General features: G+C 41.0%; 2 protein-coding genes across 2 annotated transcripts in view; one reads left to right on the top strand and one right to left on the bottom strand.

The window, feature by feature from the left end:
• Window positions 1-21,988, top strand: part of ctnna2 (catenin (cadherin-associated protein), alpha 2) — a 263,054-nt gene that overhangs the window by 149,158 nt on the left and 91,908 nt on the right. The window lies entirely within an intron of this gene.
• Window positions 15,029-20,056, bottom strand: lrrtm1 (leucine rich repeat transmembrane neuronal 1). Its single transcript, XM_084005890.1, has one exon. The coding sequence runs from the start codon at window positions 18,788-18,790 to the stop codon at window positions 17,213-17,215; it is 1,578 nt and encodes a 525-aa protein (XP_083862016.1). The 5' UTR covers window positions 18,791-20,056; the 3' UTR covers window positions 15,029-17,212.

The following is a 21,988-nucleotide window of genomic DNA, read 5'->3' as shown; positions in this document are numbered from 1 at the left end:
AATAAATGTAATATAAATCCATAAATATATTAATTAAAAAAATATTTGCAATTTTCATCAAAAATGTATTTGTATGTTGTTACTTTATATACAAACTGTTAAACTTGAATTTACAAGATTTTTGAGACTCTCCTGACGTGGCTGGATTCACAAATGCATTTTTTTTCAACAAGGAACTCTCTGTAGCCAATCAGATGCCTCCCTCGTTTTCAGCCAATCACATGACTGCATTCCCATGAGGGGCACCTCACCATGGTCAGAGCACAGCTTTTTCTCTGCGCATTTTGCGTTGCTTTTTGGTAAAAGAAATAAGAACAAAAAGTATTTTAAAAAGTGATTTTATTCTCTCTCTAGCCAACGTTAGCTTGTTTGTAGCTAGCTAAATCCATTAGCTAGCTCTTATAGTCAGCACTTTGAAACCAATGTAGTAAGCAATTGACCTATTAGTTATTATGGTTTGCTTGTAACTTATTTTTGCATGCATTAACAACAGGTAAGCTTTAGCAAGCAAATGACCGATTCGGTTATGTTTTCTGATGTTAGTAGGATCATATTATGCTAGCTAAGTTAGCTTATGATCCATTGTCTAAAAGCATTATGGCTAACTAGTTAGCTAACGCAAATGCGCAAAATGCGCAGAGAAAATGCTGTGCTCTGGCCATGGTGAGGTACCCCTCGTGGAAATGCAGTCATGTGATTGGCTGAAAACGAGGGAGGCATCTGATTGGCTACAGAGAGTTCCTTGTTGAAAAAAATGCATTTGTGAATCCAGCCACGTCAGGAGAGTCTCAAAAATCCACAAATAAATACAGACCAGTTTTCGTTCACAAATGAAAAGCGTCTTGTAAAGTCAAGTTTAACAGTTTGTATATAAATGTAACAACATACAAATACATTTTTGATGAAAATTGCAAATATTTTTTTAATTCATATATTTATGGATTTATATTACATTTATTTAAAATGAAATGTATTTGTGAGAAGAGAGTCATTTATATATAAATCACAAAATACATTTGTGAATCCTTCTCTGTGCATTCATTATTTATGAGACTGAACTGACCCCATATCATTGGCGTATCTCAATACAACTAATCAATTAAATTGAAATGATTATCTCCCTCACCTCTCTCCTCTCTTATACCCATCTTCTTGGAACAAATACAGCATCCCTTTTGATAGTTGTTTGTAAGATACATTCAAATGCTCTTAAATGTCCAGGAGCAGGTCGGTACTGTGTCTGAAATCGATATCTACACAGTTGAGCCTCTGTATCCTTGAAGGATATAATAAATGGCCATGTGATCAAATGTGATGCAGCACACCATATTATAGACAGCTTTGTTTAAAGAAATCAGGGCCTGCATCATGGTCTCGAGCTGTATCAGCTATGAATGATGCATGCGTATGCAGGCTTCTTGAATACACTCCAGCTCAAAACATTCAGCCGCACTGCAGACTGTTACTATGGATTTCAGGGACGCAGACAAAACATGTCCCTCTCTTTGTTTCATTATTCTGTGTGCTATGTCCATTTTTAAAACTCCTTGAACCTGCCTGCACACAATGATGCTGCAGGTGGCTCGGTAAACATCGGGCACGTGCAGCGAGACGAAGACCTTTGGCTTCACTTTTACCCTTTTTCAGCAGATCGTTAAGGGCCGATGTGTGGGTGGGTCTGAGACTGTCAGGAACCCTTACATTTTGCAGAAAGTATGCCTATGAAAGTTTAATGGGGTTCAGGTAACATAGATTGTTTTTGTCAGTGCTTCGCCACTGCCACCGCACTGAGCTGGAGATGGACGCATGTCTGTTTGAATATTTGTGTGTGTTGGTGACATGCCACAAACTAATTTTCTCTACCAATGTATTCGTGTTCAGGTTCACAGCGTAGCCTATTCCTATTTCACTTGGCTCGCATGACTTGAGGTATAACTGTAACCTCCTTATGATCACATGTTGTTCTATTGAGGAAACATGCAAATTCAGCCCTGAAAGGTCCAGGGCCAGATGTTGTGAGGTTACAGTGTTAATTACAAGTTCCTGTTTTGTGAATGTAGCTCGGAGTGTGTGTCATCATCCTTTTTGATGATAGCTTTATAATCCAGCCGATTTGGACAGCAATACACAAGTTAACATAGTGTGCATGTGATGATGACAGCACTAGAGTAGCTTTCTACTAATAAACATGACTATTCAGATATGTGTGCAAAATAAGGTCATGATGAAAGTCAATACATTAGATGGAGAATTGCGGAAGATGCAATTTCATGGCATCCATTAAGGAACAGTGAGAAGAGATAAAGCTGGTATTAAATGAACCCTTCCTATATCAGCTGTAATGAGAAAACACGAGAAGCACGCCAATGTTGTCTTGGGTCCTGTGAATGTGTGCATTTGGGCACACTACACTACACACACACACACACACACACACACACACACACCCTTGGTGCTACGGGAAATGCTGTCGAGAACACCCATGGCCTAGGCCCTAGATGATGAATTGATCCTTTAACTGTGAACGATGCCACCACTTTTCCTCAAACAATGGAACAGTGTTGGTGCAACATGGGGATGTTGATTACATAATGGCAAGTGACGCATTATATGTTGGAAAGCAGCAGGGAATACCCCGATAGCACCCTCTGTGACATCTATGCTGAGGTCAGGTTCATGAGAACGTTACCCCGGTTGGTAGCTTTTGGAATAAGGCCTGAGGCGACAGACTGCGGTTGACCCAGTAGGTCAGTAATTCCCTCTTTAGTGAATGGGTGCATTTAGTTTCACTGTCCCCAACTATTGCTGGTTTTGTTCTGAGGATAGGCGTGATATATACACTCTTCCTTTCAATCTTTACTTGATGAATAGCTCTGTGTTCGAGAGTCAAAACAAGTTGAACTTGATTCAACCAATCATACTTTCATTTTCTCCACAACACTGGTCATTGAATCCAGTTCAGATTGATAATGTTAATATATTCAAAAAATGTGCACACAAAGATTTAGTAATTGAATATTTTACTTCTCTAGTGATTAATGAAGACTAGTGGAAAATGAGCGGTAATAAATGTGTCTATAGCTGACTATTAATAACAACAACTATGTATGAAATAATAATTTTTTTAGAATAACATTAAAATTAGTTTATTTTAATTATTAACTAAATCACACTTTTGTGAGTGATTAAACATACTGTAAACAATACATCATTCATAATTTGTTTAAACATTACTTGATACTATTTGCAACAAAAGGGAATCAAACTTCCTGTCCTTCCCCCAAATTTGAACAAAATAACTAGCCACAGTTGGAGATAACCTACCTCATCAATACGAACCCTGCTTAAAATGAATGGCAAAAATAAGCTGGTACCACACCCAGACCAGACCTATGAGCAGCTTGTCCTTTATCCATTTTTTTCCATCTTTTATCCATGGCCTACGTTTTTTCATTACAGCAAAAAAGGACAGGATATTAGTCTTCCTCAAGGGCTGGGGAACGAACTGTTAGTCACAGGGCTGAGAAGTGTTGGCTATAAGGAGATGATGGAGCAAGAGAGCCATGTAGCTTAGGGTGGGGTTGGGGGTGCTGGGTGAGTAACACTGAGCTGAAGTCAGATCTGAAAATGAGGCTCAGCAGAGGATTTAAAAAGAAAGATACGAAGGAAGGATGTTACCTCGGCTATAATTCAGTGGACAGACCGTTTTTTAACCAATGGTGTGACTGTGATCAGTGCAGCATAATCCTGCAAAGAGAGGCTTATCGAGTTGTTTTTGGCTCCGCTGGTAAATCATAACATGAAGTCCCCACCAGGTCATAAAACTGATCCAGGCCTCTAACAGAGCATTCTTTGTTCCAAAAAAACTGAAGATGCCCCAGCCACAGCGGTGCTCCTCTTCTCTCCAGTAATGCTTTTCTCCTGGGTGCAGCTGGTTCAGGGTAAATCCACAGGAAACCATCCATCCATCCATCCATCCAGCCATTATCTGTAACCTCTTATCCTGTTCAGGGTCACAGGGGGGCTGGAGCCGATCCCAGCTGACATTGGGGCAGAGAGCAGGCTGGACACCCTGGACAGGTCGCCAGTCTATCACAGGGCTCACACTCAGAGACAGACCCAGAGACAGACAGACATGCTCAAATCAAAATACCAGCACACACCAGGGAACTGGTATAGACATAATTTTATTGACAAACCCCTTTTAAGAACAAGAAAGAGCAAGCTAAGCGTTTGGCATGTTGCTTTATCAAATGTGCTGGTGTGAAACTAATCTGATAAGCAACATGCCAAACGTTTACATTCTGGTAGAACGCCTCGGAATGAGATGCTACATCTCAAGGGGGTATCCTTTCAATAAATTCAAATATCAACAAAGATATTACCTCAAAAACGACTTATCTGGTTCTACAGTACAAAATCACTAAAACCTCAAAGGCAAGGTTGTGCTGAATATCTCTGATTGTTTCAAACAATTAAATGCAGATAAAATAATCCCAGTTTGCTATTCACAATTTGATATTTGACTTATTTATAAGGTAGTTTTCTGTAAGTGTGGCATAATGAAAAATGTCTTTAATCACAAAAACACAAGTGCGCGATAAATGCCCACTCTAATGGTCATTAATGTAATAGCGTGCTTGCAAGATAATATTCATGTATGTAAGTGATTGTCAGGAAAAGAATGACTGAAATGGCCCCCACGATGGCAGTGCAATTAAAAGTTTTTTATTACCCTTTCAATTCAGGCTATAACACTGACAATATATCTAATGTAATCAAGCAAATGATACTGGGGTATTTTTAATTTATTTTTATGAACAATATGCACCATTACTATAAACGAACATGGCAGACAATAGATAAGCAAATGGTGAGCACCACAATTTCAGATACATTTATACAACTCGCTTCTGACTTAACTTTATTGAAGCGTCATAGAAAATCAGAATAGGTTACTAAAATATGTAAGAGCAGAGAGCAATCTATTAATGTGTATGCTTTGCATGCAGTGGGGCTGCTTGTTTATCTTCTTGTCCAATTGCATGTGGGATTTTGTGTTTGTGTGTGTGTGTGTGTGGGGGGGGTGGACAACCTAAAAACCGAAAGCAGCCAGGGTGACCTAAATCAAGAGAGGTGATAACTCAGACAGATAGCTGGAGATTACCCAGGGATCAAGAGGCTCAGTGGCTTCTCAAACAACAGTGACTGGAGAGCATATCCCTTCTCACCGCCCCCTATAGAGACCCGTATGGCTGCCATGGAACAAAACATGCATGCCAGTATTCTCCATGAAAGCCATTGGTCACACAGTTCCCTAGTTGTTGCTTAATGGACAAATGATCATGACATTGCTTCAGAGATTAAAACCCACTTTGTGCCTGTGAGCTGTTGTTGTTGTTTGCTGTTGACATACGTGTGTTTTTCATGCAGTTACAGAACCCGATGGCATAGCAACACTGCCTGAACGAGTGACTTTTTTTTTCTCTCCTTTCAACAATCATTTACTAAACGATTTCAGCTATTGAATCACAGCTCAGTTTAATGAAATGGTTTTTGTGATTTGATTTTGAGTCATGTGTGCCCACAAGGCCAGGGGTCTGTATGTGCGTGCTGTCGTGTGTGTCTGCGCGGGTGCATGTGTTTCAATGAGATGGCCTCACCATTAATTCATGATTGATTGATGAGTCTCCTACACTGTGGTCATAACAAGCCCATCTTCTCTGAGTATATCTGCGAGTGTGGGATGTGTCGGTGCGTGGGCTTGTGAAAGAGGGGCAAGAGAGGTTGCTCACTGATTACTTTGTGCTTTGCTTCATCCGAGGAAATAAAATCATTTGTTCGGGGTATTTAGATACATCGTTTCCACCTTAAACTGAAAATGGTGACCCATATACATGCTTCTGTTTGAAAGGATGGACACAGAGTAAATACAGAAATACCCATACATTTAAAAAAAAGAGAATTAGACTTGAGAGAACAATTCGATGTGTATCTGTATGACACAGAAGCTATCTCTCACAAAAAACATTATTTTATAATCACCAATATGCAACTGAATCACTTTAACGGCATAGATACAAAAAAAAAACAACAACACTGTGAACGTCTTTAGTGCCATTCTTAAATACATTTGAGAATGGAGGGAGGATGTTTGGTGGTGTTCCCTGCTTGAATGTACTGTAAATCATGAAGGGGGGAGGTAACTTGCTCTCGGCGATGCTTGTTCCGGGGACCATCTGGTTGGATTGAATTTTGGCATTGTTAACTCTCTGTCCTCCAAACCTTTAACTCTCTTTCAGCCTCTATTGTTCTTTCATTCACATGGTACCATTACAGTTTCACTGTTACCTACATACTGTTTTGGTCTATATATGTTATGATTAAAAATGCATAGGTGCAAGAAATAATTACGCTAAATAATTACTTAAATTATCAGTAAAATAATATAATTAACACCTTGGTGTTAATAATTTCCGCTCCCTTTTAGTTGTTGTTGTGCATTCTCAGCTTCAGTTTGAAATTACTTTGATTTGATTTTAATGTGGTATCGCGTCTAAGAGTTATTATGCAGCCAACGATTCTGCAGCCAACGGTTCTTCACATATCTGAGCATTAAAACATCTCAAACGTGTCGGATCCGACAGGGGAGAGATAGAGGAAGACTGGAGCAACTATCTGACGGAGCCTGACAGTGCTGTGAGTGTGGGGGTATATCGACAACAGGAGATTTGAAAGAGCAGAGAGCAAATGCTGAGCGATACTCTGTCTGCAAGTCAACCTTTGAGAGTGCACAGGCACAGATTTGTAATATATCCAGGGGGGTTATTAGAAAAATTAACATTCAGTCGCTTCCCTTTATAAGTGAGTAGGAGCTGAGGAATTGTCCTTGTAATGGAGGGGCGTGGATTCAAAGAGATTGCTGCTTGGAGGGAGTTATTCCCAAGCTGTGTACATTAAGCTAGAGAGGGTTGAATATCAAATTTATTTTACAGACTTTTTATAATGGAGCAGGTATATTCATGGCATTTTTATTTATTTATTTGTTTAGCTTTGTTTTACATGTGAGGTGTAGGACATCTTTTTTTTTTTTTTTTAGGATTTTACAACTGTTGACGGTTTTAGCTCCTGCAGAGTCTTTGTTAAACTTTTCCCTTTGAGGTGTTAGTATTACTGCAGGTTGTCCCGTTTGGCATGTTATGACAAAGGAAAGCTGTTGGTAGTTATCTAATGGTTTGTGTTTGAAGGTTCTTGCCATTCATTTTTATTGAGAATAATCAAAATATATTCATAGGTTTGCAAGCATGGGATATTTAAAACATCAAAAGATTAAAAGAGGGCCATATGGCAGCTTAAGCAAGTTCTTGAAATGTCACAAAACTGATGTTATGGATCCTGATTTGTTTCACCAACTGTCTCTCTCCCTCTGCCATACTTCCACTTACAATCGCAGACACATGGACACACATGCAAGGCCAAACACAAAGCACATACTGGACCACATACTTCGTCATCAAACATCCTTGTCATTGCAAACCCATGGGTTTCATTAGTGCCAGCTTTAAAACAACAACTCTCACTCCCACTCCCACACTCTAGTCCCAGAAGCTTTCAGTCGAGGAGGAAACAACACTCGCCTGAAGGGTACATGAATATGAAATTCCACAAAAAAGAATGCGATCTAAATGCTCTGCTCTCATTCGGCCCAGGAGAAACACTGTGTAGCCTGATCAGCACGAACGTTAATATACCTCTTTTGCTATTCTCACAAATAGTAACATTGAGTAGTTGTATGGTTACATGTTTGCCCGCGCAGGTAAGAATATATTTTTGCAACAAAATCAGGAACAAACCCATAATTTCATGCCAAAATATACATGGGGACTGACTGAAATTAAAGCCTTTGGTTGCTGCAGTGAGTAGGTGATCACTATCGCAATTGCATACGTCACCAAAGCGTTTTCTCAAATCAAATTTAGTGATGACAGTGGCGAGGCTGAATTCTAGTTTTCTGCTGCCAGACCAGAGCTACAGTTGTGAAGAGGGAGCGTGAAGAAAGCTTATTCTGTCCACTGTTTTATCACGGTTCCATCAAACGAAAACGGCTGTGTCGTGACTGAAATACTATGTTTCTCCCACATCAATTAGAATTACATTAACTGATGCAGTAGCATCGTAGTGGACAACAGCTGACTCCGCGGTTGCTTGGCAACTGTATGAGGTCATTTTCAGGGCCTTTGCAGCTTTCTCAAAAGAAAGGCAGAGTAGAGCAGAATGTTTCCTTATAGAGCCGGTAAAGCGTGTCACCCTGGTTTGGGTTTATTTGCCGGTTATTTGTGATCTTCCATCAAGTATGTAGAGTGGGGAAATTCAACTCAACATGCGCTACAATATGTCGACATGCATATGTAGACAGCGGGGGGTTTAGACCTGCTTATACTTTGTGCTGCATGTTGGAAGTTTTCAGTGAGCCTCCAGGGACAGCTTATCTAGAGCAATCAGACATTTTACCATTGGACAGGGAGGATGAGCTGGATCCAGGAATCCTAGCCCAGAAGGCTGACTTATTCAGTATTCTGCCGATGTTTGATCCTGACCTTACTGTTGCATGTCCTTGGTGCATGCAGAGCGCAGCAAATGCCTTTTTGGGGGATTGCATGCTCCAACCCATTTTAATGTGTCTTTTCATTCTCTGCACACCATCACTAAGCCCCGCAGCGGGGGCTCAGAGCAACCATTTTGATTATGAGAATGATTGAATTAATGCTGCTGAAGTTGACACTTAATGGATTATGGTGGTCAGAATTGTTAAAACACACGAGGCAGATCTGTGTAAAGACATCCTAAACCCCTTTATGTGTCACACTCCCGGGGAATATATTCTAAAGTCTAGCCATGCTAATCTCATACAAAGGCTAAGCTATTAAAAAGAAGGTGTCACACATAGAAACAAAAACCATTCTTCCAATCATACGGTACTAGATATAATCCATAAAGGGTACCTGGATTGATTCCAAGCTTTCATGGCTGCTGTAGCAAGCCTGTCAATATGAAATCACTGTGGCTTTCTTGAATTAGATAGTGCAGCAACATATTTGTAGATAATACATGAACTATCTTCAAAGAATGTCACGCTGCCCCTGTGACCTGTTTTGATTTTGTAGAAAGCATTTAAGTGGGTTTCACTACCGAGCATTAGCTCTATTATGTCACATGCCATATCTTTATTATGTTATTATGTTTTTCTTAGTTGTTATACCCAGCAGGCAAGGACTGTTCAGCAAATCTGAGCTCTTTAGTTGTTCCAGTATTTTTCTGCCCATTACCTTTCCTTTCAACAGAAAGGAAAAAGACTTCAGCGTCCACCCCTATTGCTGTTTTGTTGAGCACTCAGCAGTTACACCACTCCCTACTTTCCTGTCTTGAAGATTATTAAATTCCATAACCTCTAATGCAGCAACTGTTACAAGCAGAATAATCCCAGACCTGAATGTGTGTCATTATTGTTTCCACGTACCGTGATCCTCAACGCTGCTATATGTATGACTTTTATCTCTTTTCATTTCCTTAAAGTCGGGATTCTTGTCACTTTGTATTCTAATGTCATTGAACACCGTCACAGGAGGCCGTTGATATTCTGTACATGCACTGTGTGGGTGTGTGTGTGTGTGTGTGTGTGTGTGTGTGTTTGCATTTTAGCCTATGTCCTCACCTTCTCTGCACTCCCACTGTTCAGCTGGCTATTTCAACTATCAGCAGGCTTGCTTTTTTTAAACCACACTTATTTGCTCTTTCATGTTAATTATTCTCATTTGTCATTAATATGCTCGCCGAGAAACTGAAGCCAATTGAAATTCACAACGCTTTAACTAAAAGCTATATCGCTGTCACAAAACATTAGCTTCAGTGATCTGATTGTAAATGTGTTTTTGTTCAAAAGGTCATTAGGTTCATTAAAAAAACAAAAAAAAAAACAAGTTATGGGTTTCATTTTCCATGATAATGGGGAGAACCTGTTTGTGCATGGGGGACTCTCCTATCCAAAGCAGCCAAGAGGAAACACGATGGCATATTGACTGAAATGCAGACTGTCATGGCAATTTGACATTCACAATGCATTTGCGGTATATTCCACTTCATTTACTGTTAAACTACCATCCACTGAGTGGCAACAATGCCAAAACAGATGTGAATTTATATGCTAAATATAACAGTGATTGATTTCCCCGCACCGTTTTTACCAGCAAAAAAGAAGAACATTTACCATGCAGGTCGACCCAATCAACTCTTCTTCAAGAGTGAATACTTCTTTGCAGTTGAACATGAGGATATTGTAATAGACCTGCTCTGATGTCAGAAAGAAATTAAGTATATATATATATATATATATATATATTAACAAGCCTTTCTTTTCTCTCCATCTCTCTTCTGCCATTCGTATTGGATCCATTGGTCTTCTACCCGGCATTTACTATGACAGGTAAGTCCATCTTTTCTATTCATTTTGAAGTCTCCGGGCTGGATTAGCTTGTATGAACTGACTATCAATGTTTAGCAAAATTGCATCTTAAGTACTCGCTGCACCAAGGGATGCATTTAGCGCAATGGTTTTGTAAACACTGAACACATTCTCTTTGCTCAGCTTGACACTTGGAGAATGGGGCAATTCCATTTATGCAGCCAATCTCATTGGCTACTGGAGAGATGCCAATCTGCCCTCACAGACAGGGAGGAGAGAGGGAGCAAGGGGAGCGGCTAGATTAGCATTTATTCATCCTGACACTGATCAGATGAATGGGAAATGATAAATGTTGTCCATTTTTACTTTGCTGAACCTGTGTTAACTTTTTATTCAGAAAGTAGCTTCGAAAGTCTTGCCCATGCCCTGCCTTTTAAACGCTGAATCCAATTTTTCTTTGGGATTCAGTTTTATTTGAGGTGATCCGACGATGACTGATGAAACACATTTGTCCTGATGACTTATTTGGAATTAACGGCATATAAATTGAGCAGATGTCTGTCTGATGAGTAAAGGAATACACTTGCACATCAATGGAAAGGACTAAAAGGCAGAATTTGTTTTGAAATCAGTCCCCAGTATACAGTTTTATTAATTTTCCTGTTTGTTTGTCCGTTTGGGTTCTCTAAAATCTCTCTCTCTATATATATATATATATATATATATATATATGTGTGTGTGTGTGTGTGTGTGTGTGTTAGACACACTTATTTACAGTTTTTTTTCTTGTGCTTTCACCATCACTTCCCATCCCTGTTTTATGCTAGTTCACTCTTGTTTTGGTCAGAATCACATTAAGTATTTCCTCAAGCATATGCAACAAGTACGGTTTCATTTTTTAAAATGTTTTCATTGTTTATTGTTTTTGTACAGAATAGTCTCCTATGCACATACAATAGACATCCAGTTGCAGAAAGCTCATCCATGCGTTGTATTGATCGCTACTTCCTCGTGTGGGTGCTGGAGTACAGTTTGTGTCAGGCACATGTCTTTAGGCATCTCATTTGTAGGAGACTATCGACACATGAGGATTAGAACTTGATGGGGAAAAAAATATATCCAAACATGCAGGACCTACATGATCTGAGATGTAACAGAAAATTTAAATATGTATAAAAAAATATATATAATTAATTTTATATCCCATCAATTGCACCAGGGTCTATCTGTAAAGGTATGAGTAAAAAATAATACATGTCAATGAAATCCCGACTCCAGTCCTGGATAAAGCTTTGTTGTTTAGCCACCATAATACTCTGAATATTAAGCACTGACCCACATCTGCTCTTATATGGGTAACATGGAGCCCCAGATGCAGGCCCAGCTGTTGCCATGTAGTATTATCTATCTGACTCACACTGATGTTTAATGCTAAATGCAAGACAACACATTATTATGGGCTAATCCAATGAAGCAATGGGGGGGGGCAAAAAAAATAACAATAACAACAATAATATTAAAAACTAATGATAATATTAATCACAATGGGCATTAGTCTTCTGATCATCTCTCACCTACTCACTCACTGTAATGAATATTTGGCTGCCAACCATGCCCCCATTCTCTTAACCATTCTTCCCCAGCAGCCACCACTGCTCTATATACAGTATGTATGAATAATGGCTTCGCAGTGATTATTATTAATTTGGTGTTGCTTGAGTATGGTGCATGTAAATGAAGTAGTGGGCGTAGAGCTATAGGTTGCCTGCAGAGTTGGCCTTAGTAATGAGTGCATATTTCACTCTTGGACCTTTAGCTGTTTTAGTAAAGTTATTATAATGTATTCTGTTTTCATATGGTGAGGGTTTGGGGAGTAAAGTAAGAGCGTCCTTTAGTTTAATATAGATATCTGTTATTCTATAATGTGTAAGTCAAATTTCCATTTTCTGCTCTCTTTTACATCGCCAACTTGCATATGCAGGCGAGGCAAACAACAGGACTGTGTTAGTGGCTATCGTTGAATTCAGTGCAGTGATATTTCATATTATATTAACTTGTATTATATTCATAACAACGGCGGCAGCGATATTTGGAAACAGGAAGAGAAGGCGACATAACGGGGTGTCAGAGGTTTTGGATTCAAAGATAATGTTGATGATGATTCGAATATTGATCCTGATAACCCACCCGTTATAAAAGAAGCAGTGGAAAGCCACCCACTCGCTGTCATTAGTCATCACTGGCTCCTTACAGCCTACTGCAGTACATGCTGCCACCCATGATTTAGCTCTCCATCCAGTTATGAGGGGGTGGCAAGTGTTTATTATGCAGCACATTCCCAGCCCCAATGAGATGGCAGAATGTTGCCCGATCGATACCCCTCACAGGAAGCCAGGTTAATTTATTTTTTAAGGATTTGTTTGTGTCTCTAAGGGCCCCCGTCGCTGCAGGTTGTGATGCAAGCTTATTTTCCAGAGATCTGCTAGAGTGATGGTTTGTCACTGAGGCACAAACACACCGCTGCACGTGGGCAGAGGGGCATTACATGAACGTGAACATGCTAGTTTTTGTTGACTGCATTCTACTATTATTTTCATGTCATATGAAACCAAGCGTGCTGTTTTATTCATCAACCTGCAGCTTGAATACGGCCCCGGTGACTAAATTGTGTTTATTGGGATCTTAGCGAGCAACTCCATGTGCAGTCTGAGGCTGCAGGGGGTCTCCATTGTTAGTGTTTGACCTTTCTATCTGACCCACGCCTCGTGTACAGAATGCCCTGCTATTTTGGCTCACCACACCTCTGAATTGTCACGACCTTTACTCTTTTTTGTCGGTACCTCTAACTTTTATATCCATCTTTCTTTTGTGACTTCTCAAATTGGCATTGTACACCTCCATAGTCCTAGACAGCATATGGTTTCCAGGTCTGGCTCTTTTACAACGTCCACTAAGGTAACTGCACGTGCGCAGATGTACACCACATGCTCCGTTCTGCACACACAAACTACAAGCCAATAGCTTCAGACCTACTAGCATGTGCATTGTCCAACCCCCTGTATATCTTCTGGCTGACAAACAGCTGCGGCTCAGCGAAGCACGGCGCAAATGTCACGCTTTCCATGCCCGGCCGCTCTTTAAAGACGCGGAATCTCACACTTTTTTCTGACTGAACAGCGATCTGATATAAGGCGGTCGCAAATCACCATGCCAACCACTTATCATGTGCTAAATCAATCCTGGATTTACATATAAATAAAACACATCGTCCCATCCGTCAGCGGACGCTCGAAAATGTGAGGGAAAGATGAATACATTTGTTATCACTATGATCATTTTGGTCACCACTCATCTGTATTGATTTTTACTGAGCATCATCAATCAAGGCATTTCTAATGGATGCTGTCTGAGAGCACATATATCCCCTGAGGGAATTATCACCCCAAGCTTAGGTCAAGCAGAGATTTGATCTATTGTCAGTTAGATGAATTGATGTTTTTCTCCACAGTTACTGTGTTTTATGGAGAGGGTGATAGAGAGAGAGAGCGAGAGAGAGAGAGAGAGAGAGAGAGAGAGACGGAGAGAGAGAGAGAAAGAGAGAAAGTTAAAGTTACATGGGGATAGAGATAAGTATAATGTAGTTTAATGTCGGCCCTCGGGACTCAAAGCTTTTAAAATATTCAGAGTCATTCTCCATCACCTTTTGCCCCGGTTGCTTGTTCAAGAAAGGAGTGAAATGAAATCAATAGTGGTGCCAGCGCTGGCCTCTCTGCCAGGCATCATCCAATATTTATACAAATGAAGCTTCACAGCCTCAAATGTACCCAACAGTTGTATGTTTAAGGGGCAGTGAAGGACTTTAAGAGGGTGCCAATTGCAGACCGGAGTCCGTTCCCCCTCATGATGCCCTGCCATACATACTGCAGTGATTTGCATTTACATGATATGGCAGGTTATGATTAACAGCTATGTTGAGTCTTAAAGTGGGATGACCTGGTACCATAAATAAGGAAAGGATCATAAATCTCACCCCAAAACGTCTCACCTCAAATATAATCACCAAATTTAGTGTTTTCTTACTTGAGCACTAGCAGTGCTCACAGACTATTCATTTAGTCGTTCCTCTTAGATAATCAACCAACCAAAAAACATGAAATTACATTGTGGTTATATTGCTCACGCTGCACCTTTATTTTTCATCCTACACGGGCCACTTGATCAGACATCAGTTGGATGTTAAATACTGATACAGGATCCCTTTACCACCACAGCTCGCTGGAGTTGGTTTCAGTTGAACACTCCTCATTCGCAGCCATTTGGCATGGATGTGACCAAAAACTCCTTGAACACAATTGTGGGCAAAAGTCTTATAAAACTATACAGACACGTTACAGTTTTGAAAACTGATAGATTAATTGAAAATGTTTGAATACATTTTGAAAGAAGCTTTGAGGTTATTGTTTGAAATGATATGTGTCCCATGTATTTATTCAATAGCATGACATGCATGTTTACTACCGCTTGCATTTGCTGAAAAAAGCAATACGAAAATAGTTTCAATTTAGTGCACTCAAGTGCAAAATACTAAATTCCCAGCATATCCTCCATATTAATAAGTATGATTAGTATGTGGTGGGATTTTACCTGAGATAAATCCTATGAGCTGTGGGAGGAAAATAAGTTGATTTGATAGGTACATCCTGTGGTTCACTGTGTCAGTCCCTCCAGGATTTGTGTCTGTGATTACATCAATTTAATCTTTTTGTAGGGGTTTCAAGTTTGTCCAATCTCTGCAGTATTTCCACAAAAGCATGTGACATTGTTTTTTACCAGCCACTGTCATTGGAAATATTAAAGGACAACTCACAATGAACCATGGTAAAATAAAATTCATTGTCAGCCCCAGAAAAACATGTTATTGGACAAATTCTTGCCAGAGGGGCCATGTGCACTTCTTCTCCAAGGCTCTGTATCTCGTACAACAAGGTCAATCAATTTAAATCCCACCCTTGAGTGCACATTGTTCACCAAAACCAACTCTACTCACAATGTTGTTGATGGTTTGAGTATTTTTTTTTTTTACTCTTGTTGGAACTAATTACGTAATGATTGTCAGCGATTTCTTAAAACATTTTTATTCCTGCTGATTTACACGTTGTAAACATTATCTTAATTTATCGCAAAATAACACAAAAATTATGCAAATTGATGCATTGAACTTTTTTTCCGACGTCACCCCTACTGCGGAGGTTTGCAGAGTATGGTGCGCAATAGGTAAAATGCAGCCACAGTATGAGAATATGCACACTAGAGAGCAGTCTGTTCCCTCTTTCTACAGTCGTTGTGCTCCTCCATATCCCTCTCGCACCCCCCCTCCCCCTTCTCACACAACATACTGCTCATGTCAAAGGACCCAGGAAACACAACATCTGTCAGTGCACTAATTTACACAATGAACACCAGGAAGAAGGATATATATACACCTCAAAATGACCTTGTATTCAACAAACATTTTACATCAACATGAAAACACAGTGAAGAATATTGTATGTGCAAATCTTCCTTTAAGCTGCTGGATTACTTCTTTAACGACTGATGCAATTGGAAATTGCATTTTGGTGTAAGTATGCGTGGTTTTGATGATTGTTGCCTTTAGTGTGCTTGATTCGGTGGAAGGAGGCGTCACTCCCTCTGAAAGCCAAAGAGTAAGAAGCAATGAGAGGCATAGCATTAGATCTTTGACACTCTGCTGTCTTTACTTGTATGTTGCACAGATAGTGATGTAATGATATGGAAATATGCGAGCCCATTGAAATGTAATAGATCATTTGAATCCATTCTCAGGCAGTGTGAAGGGAGGAAAGGAACTACACTGATAGCGAGCAACACATCGAATGATAAAACAACAAATATGAGAGTTAAAACAGAGAAAAGATCTAAAAGACCATGGATTTTACATTGGAGATGAGATGCAGATATCCCCCTCTCTGCCGCCTCTTTTTTCTGTATTTCTTTTTTTCTTTTTTTGGTTCGACACACTGCAGATACATGGCTCTCCAGTCCACGAGCGTAAAGACTGCTTCTATTGTCATTCATCCTTTCTAACAGGCTTCTCACGTACAAATGACTTTACTGTGAATAGCAATTCATTTATTTAAACAGTTTTTCGTAGTTTACAAAAGAAATAGATTATCTTGTATCATTTTTTGTCCACACTTGCACTTCTTCTTTTAACATATTTTACACAGACTTTTATTTTTACATTTTTAGTCCAACTTAAACATTTCTTTTTTTTATATTTTAAATGCTTGTCAAATATTGTGTTTACCAGAATACAAATCGTTTTTTTCTTTTTTTTTTCTTCTTATGTGTGTCCCCAGTTTCTTTTTAAACAATAATTAAATGTCCTGAAATAGAAAGACACATTAAAGCTCAAATATCCACCCATGAGAGAAAAGTTGCACACAATGTATTCCTCTCTGTGTTTTTGTAGAACATCAACGTCCAAGAGTCAGGTGCCCATTATGCCCAGTGGCTTCAAATCAGCAGTAGATAGCAATAGCAGTAAATCCACCACAAAATAGTCAGCTGCATAAAGCACACTCCTTCCACATCACAGTGAGATGCTGTGTAAAAAGTGTCCAAAAAGATCCCTTTATTCCGTCTGTCTTGCAGTATTCCCTCTGTGGATCCAAAAAGGGATTTACTGTGTATCCAGATAATCACAGGTAAAGACGTATTCACAAAGCAGGGTCACACCTCGCACTCCCGAGAAGGTTGCTGTTGGCAAGTGCAAGAGCCATACTCATTGATGATTACCAGAGCTCCCTCAATGTGGTTGGGTTTATAGTCAACATAGTACTCCGGTGTAGAAATTGCAGCCATCTGCTGCATGCTTTGCTTTTGCTTCTGCTTACGGCGCTGACTGCTGAAGCACTGCCTCAGTTGCCTTATTCCGGCTGGAAAGCACTTCCATGCCACATACAGCATTAGCACAATGATGAGAAAGGAAAAGATGAGTGCCATGGTGCCCGTCACCACCTTGTGGATCTGCATGGTGCTCTCCAGGTCATCGTGGCCCACTGTGACAGTGAACGAACTGGTTACCACTTCGCCATCCTCGCCCCCATAAGGGTTAGGAGTAAACGGGCCCAGGAAAACAGAGCCCCCCTGGGCCAGATCCCTTGTTGAAGCGTACAGGCCTGCTGTAGTTACCTCCATTGGGGGATCCTCACAGAGCTGAAAAGCATAGACAGCATCCAACACATCCTCGCCCTGTGCAGTGTCCGGGCTTGAACACAGCAGGGAATTGTCACGCTGGCCTCGGAAGGCACTCAGCCAAGAGGCCAAGGCACACACGTTGCGACTGCACTCCCAGTCATTCCCTGCCAGGGTGATGCTGTCCAGAGAGGCCCACGAATCCAGGATGCGCTGGTCCACAGAGGTCAACCGGTTGGAATCTAGCATCAGCACCTTGAGGTTGGGTGCACTCTCAAAAACATGTGGCTCCATGTACTCAATTTCGTTGGCTGACAGGTCAATCTTCTCTAAAAAATGCCATGTCCAGTCCAGTGTGTTGACGACAACAGTGGCACGATTGTTGTGCATGTACAGAGTGCGTAAAGAGATGAGGCGAGGGAAGTGGGCCAGGTTGACTTTAACCAGCTCATTGTGCTCAAGATGCAACTCAGTCAACTTGAAGAGGCCGGCGAAGGAGTTCCGTGCTAGGCTCTGCAGTTGGTTGTATCCCAAGTCCAGGAACTGCATGCTCCGGCAGTCTTGAAAAATCCGCACTGGCACAAATTTGAGAGCATTGTAGCGCAAATGCAAATTGGTGAGCTTTCTAAGGCCGTGGAACAGGTCAGGCTCGAGTGCCTGCAGCCTGTTGTACGAGAGGTCCAGGATACGCAGGTTTGGGAGGGGCCTAAAGGTACCATTCGGCAGACTCTCAATCCGGTTGCTGCTGAGGTCTAACTCCTTGACCCGTCTTAGCCTGTCAAATGCACCCTCCTCTACAATGTCAATGTTGTTGTGATCTAGATAGAGCCAGGTGAGCTGTGACAGACCTCCCAGTTGGCCTTCACGCAGCTCAGTCAAGTTGTTCTCTCTCATGGACAGGCCTATGGCGCTGCTCAGATTGCGGGGAATGTCTGTGAGGTTGAGCCCCTCGCAGTACAGCAGCTTGCTGTCGCAGCGGCACAGCCTTGGACAAACCCCCTCTACCAAGGGAACTGTTTTTAGAAAAATCCCCAATAAACACAGTATCAACCCAGGGGGCTTCTTCAGTGGCCACTTTAAGTACAGTCCAATTAGAAGGAAATCCATTAGCATAAATATCCAGGGATGTCTCTGAGAAAATGTCCATTGAACCGCTCTGGATATTGTTTTTGCACCTATCACATCATATTTAATCAATTTATTAATTTGTTTTGTTCTGATTTTGTTTTTAAGCTGTATATAGTGATATACTATTTCTTTCACTTTGTCAACCAAGGGAATCCTTGTAAAAAAAAATGCAAAAGGATAAAGGGCAAGTCTCTTTGCTTATGTTCGATATCAAGCAGTGGGTGGAGAGTCGAGAGGATGGAAAAATAAAATTGTCCTCATTGATCAATCTTATTTGAAAAGATTCCTACTCACCCCTATCCAAAAGCTGACAATCTCCATTCAGCGTCTTGCTTTGTGGCCCGACACTAATTATGTGCGAATCTAAAAAAGACCCCACTGTGGTACAAATTCCTCTCCCCCCCCCTCCCTTCTCTCCTTTCAGTGGACACCAGATCCTTGGCAGGCTTACAATGTCTTAGTTCTCCTCAAGTGAAAGAGCCAGAAAGAGAAGGAATCCAAGTAGCTTTCAGCTAGATGGTAGGAAGTGCAAGTTCCCCCTGTCTGCACGCATGAGCTCCGTCTCTATTGCTCCTCCGCAGTCCTCTGCTGCAATGATCAGAGGGAAGAGACAACCACAGAAAGGAGGAAAAAAAAGAAAAAGGAAAAATCTTTTTAAATATCTGTCTTGCTCTTCTCTCCTCCCCTTCCTGCTTAAGTTTTGGCAGATCTGTCAACACACATCAACTGTCCGTCCCTAGATGCAATCACTGACTTGTAAGGTTTAAATCCATTCTAGCGAGTAATCATGCTTTCAGTGACGGATGCGGTGAGAGAAGAGGAGGCAGGAAAAAAAAAAAGAAGCAGGATTTAAAGAGGTGAACCCTGCTCACTGTTGTCTTGTGTCACAGTATTCCTTGTCATCTCAGCGGCTCATCCCGGTTAAGAAGGCGCTCGCATCCCCCCGTGGCTCGCAGGTTTTTTTTCCGTTCGCTCCCCCTCGTTCTCCGGGTGTTTCTCTACGCCAGCTGGAAGAGGCTGCTGAAGGCTGGTGCTGGTAGGCAGGCAGGGACGGTAAATGTGGGAAGCAAACGAGCGCACAATCCCTTGCAGCAGAGCACTACGCTGACAGCGCATGCAGAAGCACCTTCTGTTCACTGAGTGTCGTAAGCCACTCACAATTCAGAGCGCTCGCTCCCTCTCCCTCACTCTCTTGCTCTCTTTGCCTTGATCGCTCACTAGCTTTTTCATGCTGCTCCCCTCCTCTTCCTCTCTCTCTCTCTCTCTCTCTCTCTCTCTCTCTCTCTCTCTCTCTCCCTATCCTCTCCTTCCCTCCCCGCTTTTCTTTTGCTGTGTTTTTTCTCTGTGCCTGAGACATTTACATATTCAGAATGGGCTGGGCTTAAACCAGGAGCTTTAATGACCCCCCCACCCCACCTCTCTCCCCCTCACCCCCCCCCCCCCTCTCTCTCTCTCTCTGTCTCTCTCTCCCCCTCCCTTTCTCCTTCCTCCACTGACTGTAATGAATTGGGCCATATAACGTCTGCCTCCTTTGACGTTGCTGTGAGAAAGCAGTTTTCTGATTTCGGAGTTGCAAAAAAACCTCACATCCAATGAAAAAAAAGGGGGGGGGGGTCCTCTATTAGTTCCACCAATGAAATGGACCCATTTGCATGTCTTTTGTAACAATCGGATGAGTCCATAGAACAACAAAAAACAGGAAGTATAAATATATTCACGATTCAGCATATTCTTCCCCAACATCACAACTCCATCCACCAAAGTAGTTAATTTCAGTAATGATGATACAATTTGCATTTTAAATTTACTCATCATTTGATGACCTATGATTTCGAATATGACTTTGTGTAATGAATCAATCTATGCTTATTGCTATTCATTGTTGCTAGAATGTCGTGAGTCAAGACCAGAGTATGACAGTCTTCATTTGATCAAACCATTCTGTAACCGGGCATTTGATGTCATTGTCAATTATGGCTAAGCTATCCATTCTGAATGCAGATGTAATTGCTTGCCACATAATATTAGCATTAAGCCATAACATAAATATTCCTCTCTGAAAGTCCGCTCTTGCCTTGCTTTGCATTTTCCTGAAATCACTCCGAGCCTTGTCATCGTTCTCCCATTAATTTCCAAAAACAATAAGCTGTGACAGCACCTTACATTCCTCATATCAGCCAAATTTCTTATGATATGATCTTTTTTCTTTCCTGATGGATGCCCTAACTTTGATACCAGACTTCCTTGTCCAATGGGTTATTTCCTCTCATTTTTCTTTCTGAGAGGAGAGGGAGAGAGTGATTTAACAAAACTTAGTTTGCATTTCCACAGACATTCACTCTACGTAGTCACAATGTCTTTTCGTGTGTGTAGTGTGACCTTGTGGTGGAGATGGTAGTATAGCATCAACCATTGTTGTTGAATATCCATCGAAGTGAGACAGTGCTTTCTACAGGTGCTACATTAGTTCGCTGAAATCACATATGATTGTAAGAGTACATATACATGTTTTTTCCCTTGTTTACTTTGTTCACTTCAGTTGTGCAGGTTTATACAACAAGCAACGTATTTTTGGTCACGTCTAGTGGCACAATAGCCTGGAAAATGAGGTGGCAGTTTGACTCTATTTGATTATAATAATTGTGCCAAGAAACCACAATTATCTAACAGTTGTGTACTTTGTTCTGACCCTGTCTGGCACTGAAACGCTTCACCTTACATGCTGCATCTGCCCCCTCGCTTCTTCACAACACTCCCAACAAAACATCTTTGTGACACATTTATGTGACAGTAAAAAGACAAAGTGACAGCAATGTTACTTTGGTTGTAATCAAATTTAGCCCCACATCTTCTTGGTTGATACACTGCTCTGGTATGGACAGATGTGAGGTCACAGCTGGTCACTGTGACCTCATGATAAGTCAGGAACGCCTTGAGTGAATTCTCTTCAAATTTGGCACAGACATCCACTCGCACTCAAGGTTGAACTGATTACAATTTGGTCGTCAAAAGTCACTGACCTCACAATACACATTTTTGGTCAACTCAAGAATTCACATGTAAATTATGACAACTTCCCGCAAATTTCTAATAGGATAAACTGGTAACGTGATGACATTTTGGATATGGACGTAGACTGCGACGTGACTGGCCGGCGGAGGCACACAACTGCAAGGCAGTGAT

Source organism: Eutrigla gurnardus, assembly GCF_963514095.1.
Source record: "Eutrigla gurnardus genome assembly, chromosome: 3".
Taxonomy (NCBI): Eukaryota; Metazoa; Chordata; class Actinopteri; order Perciformes; family Triglidae; genus Eutrigla; species Eutrigla gurnardus.
This window is presented reverse-complemented; position numbering and strand designations above follow the sequence as displayed.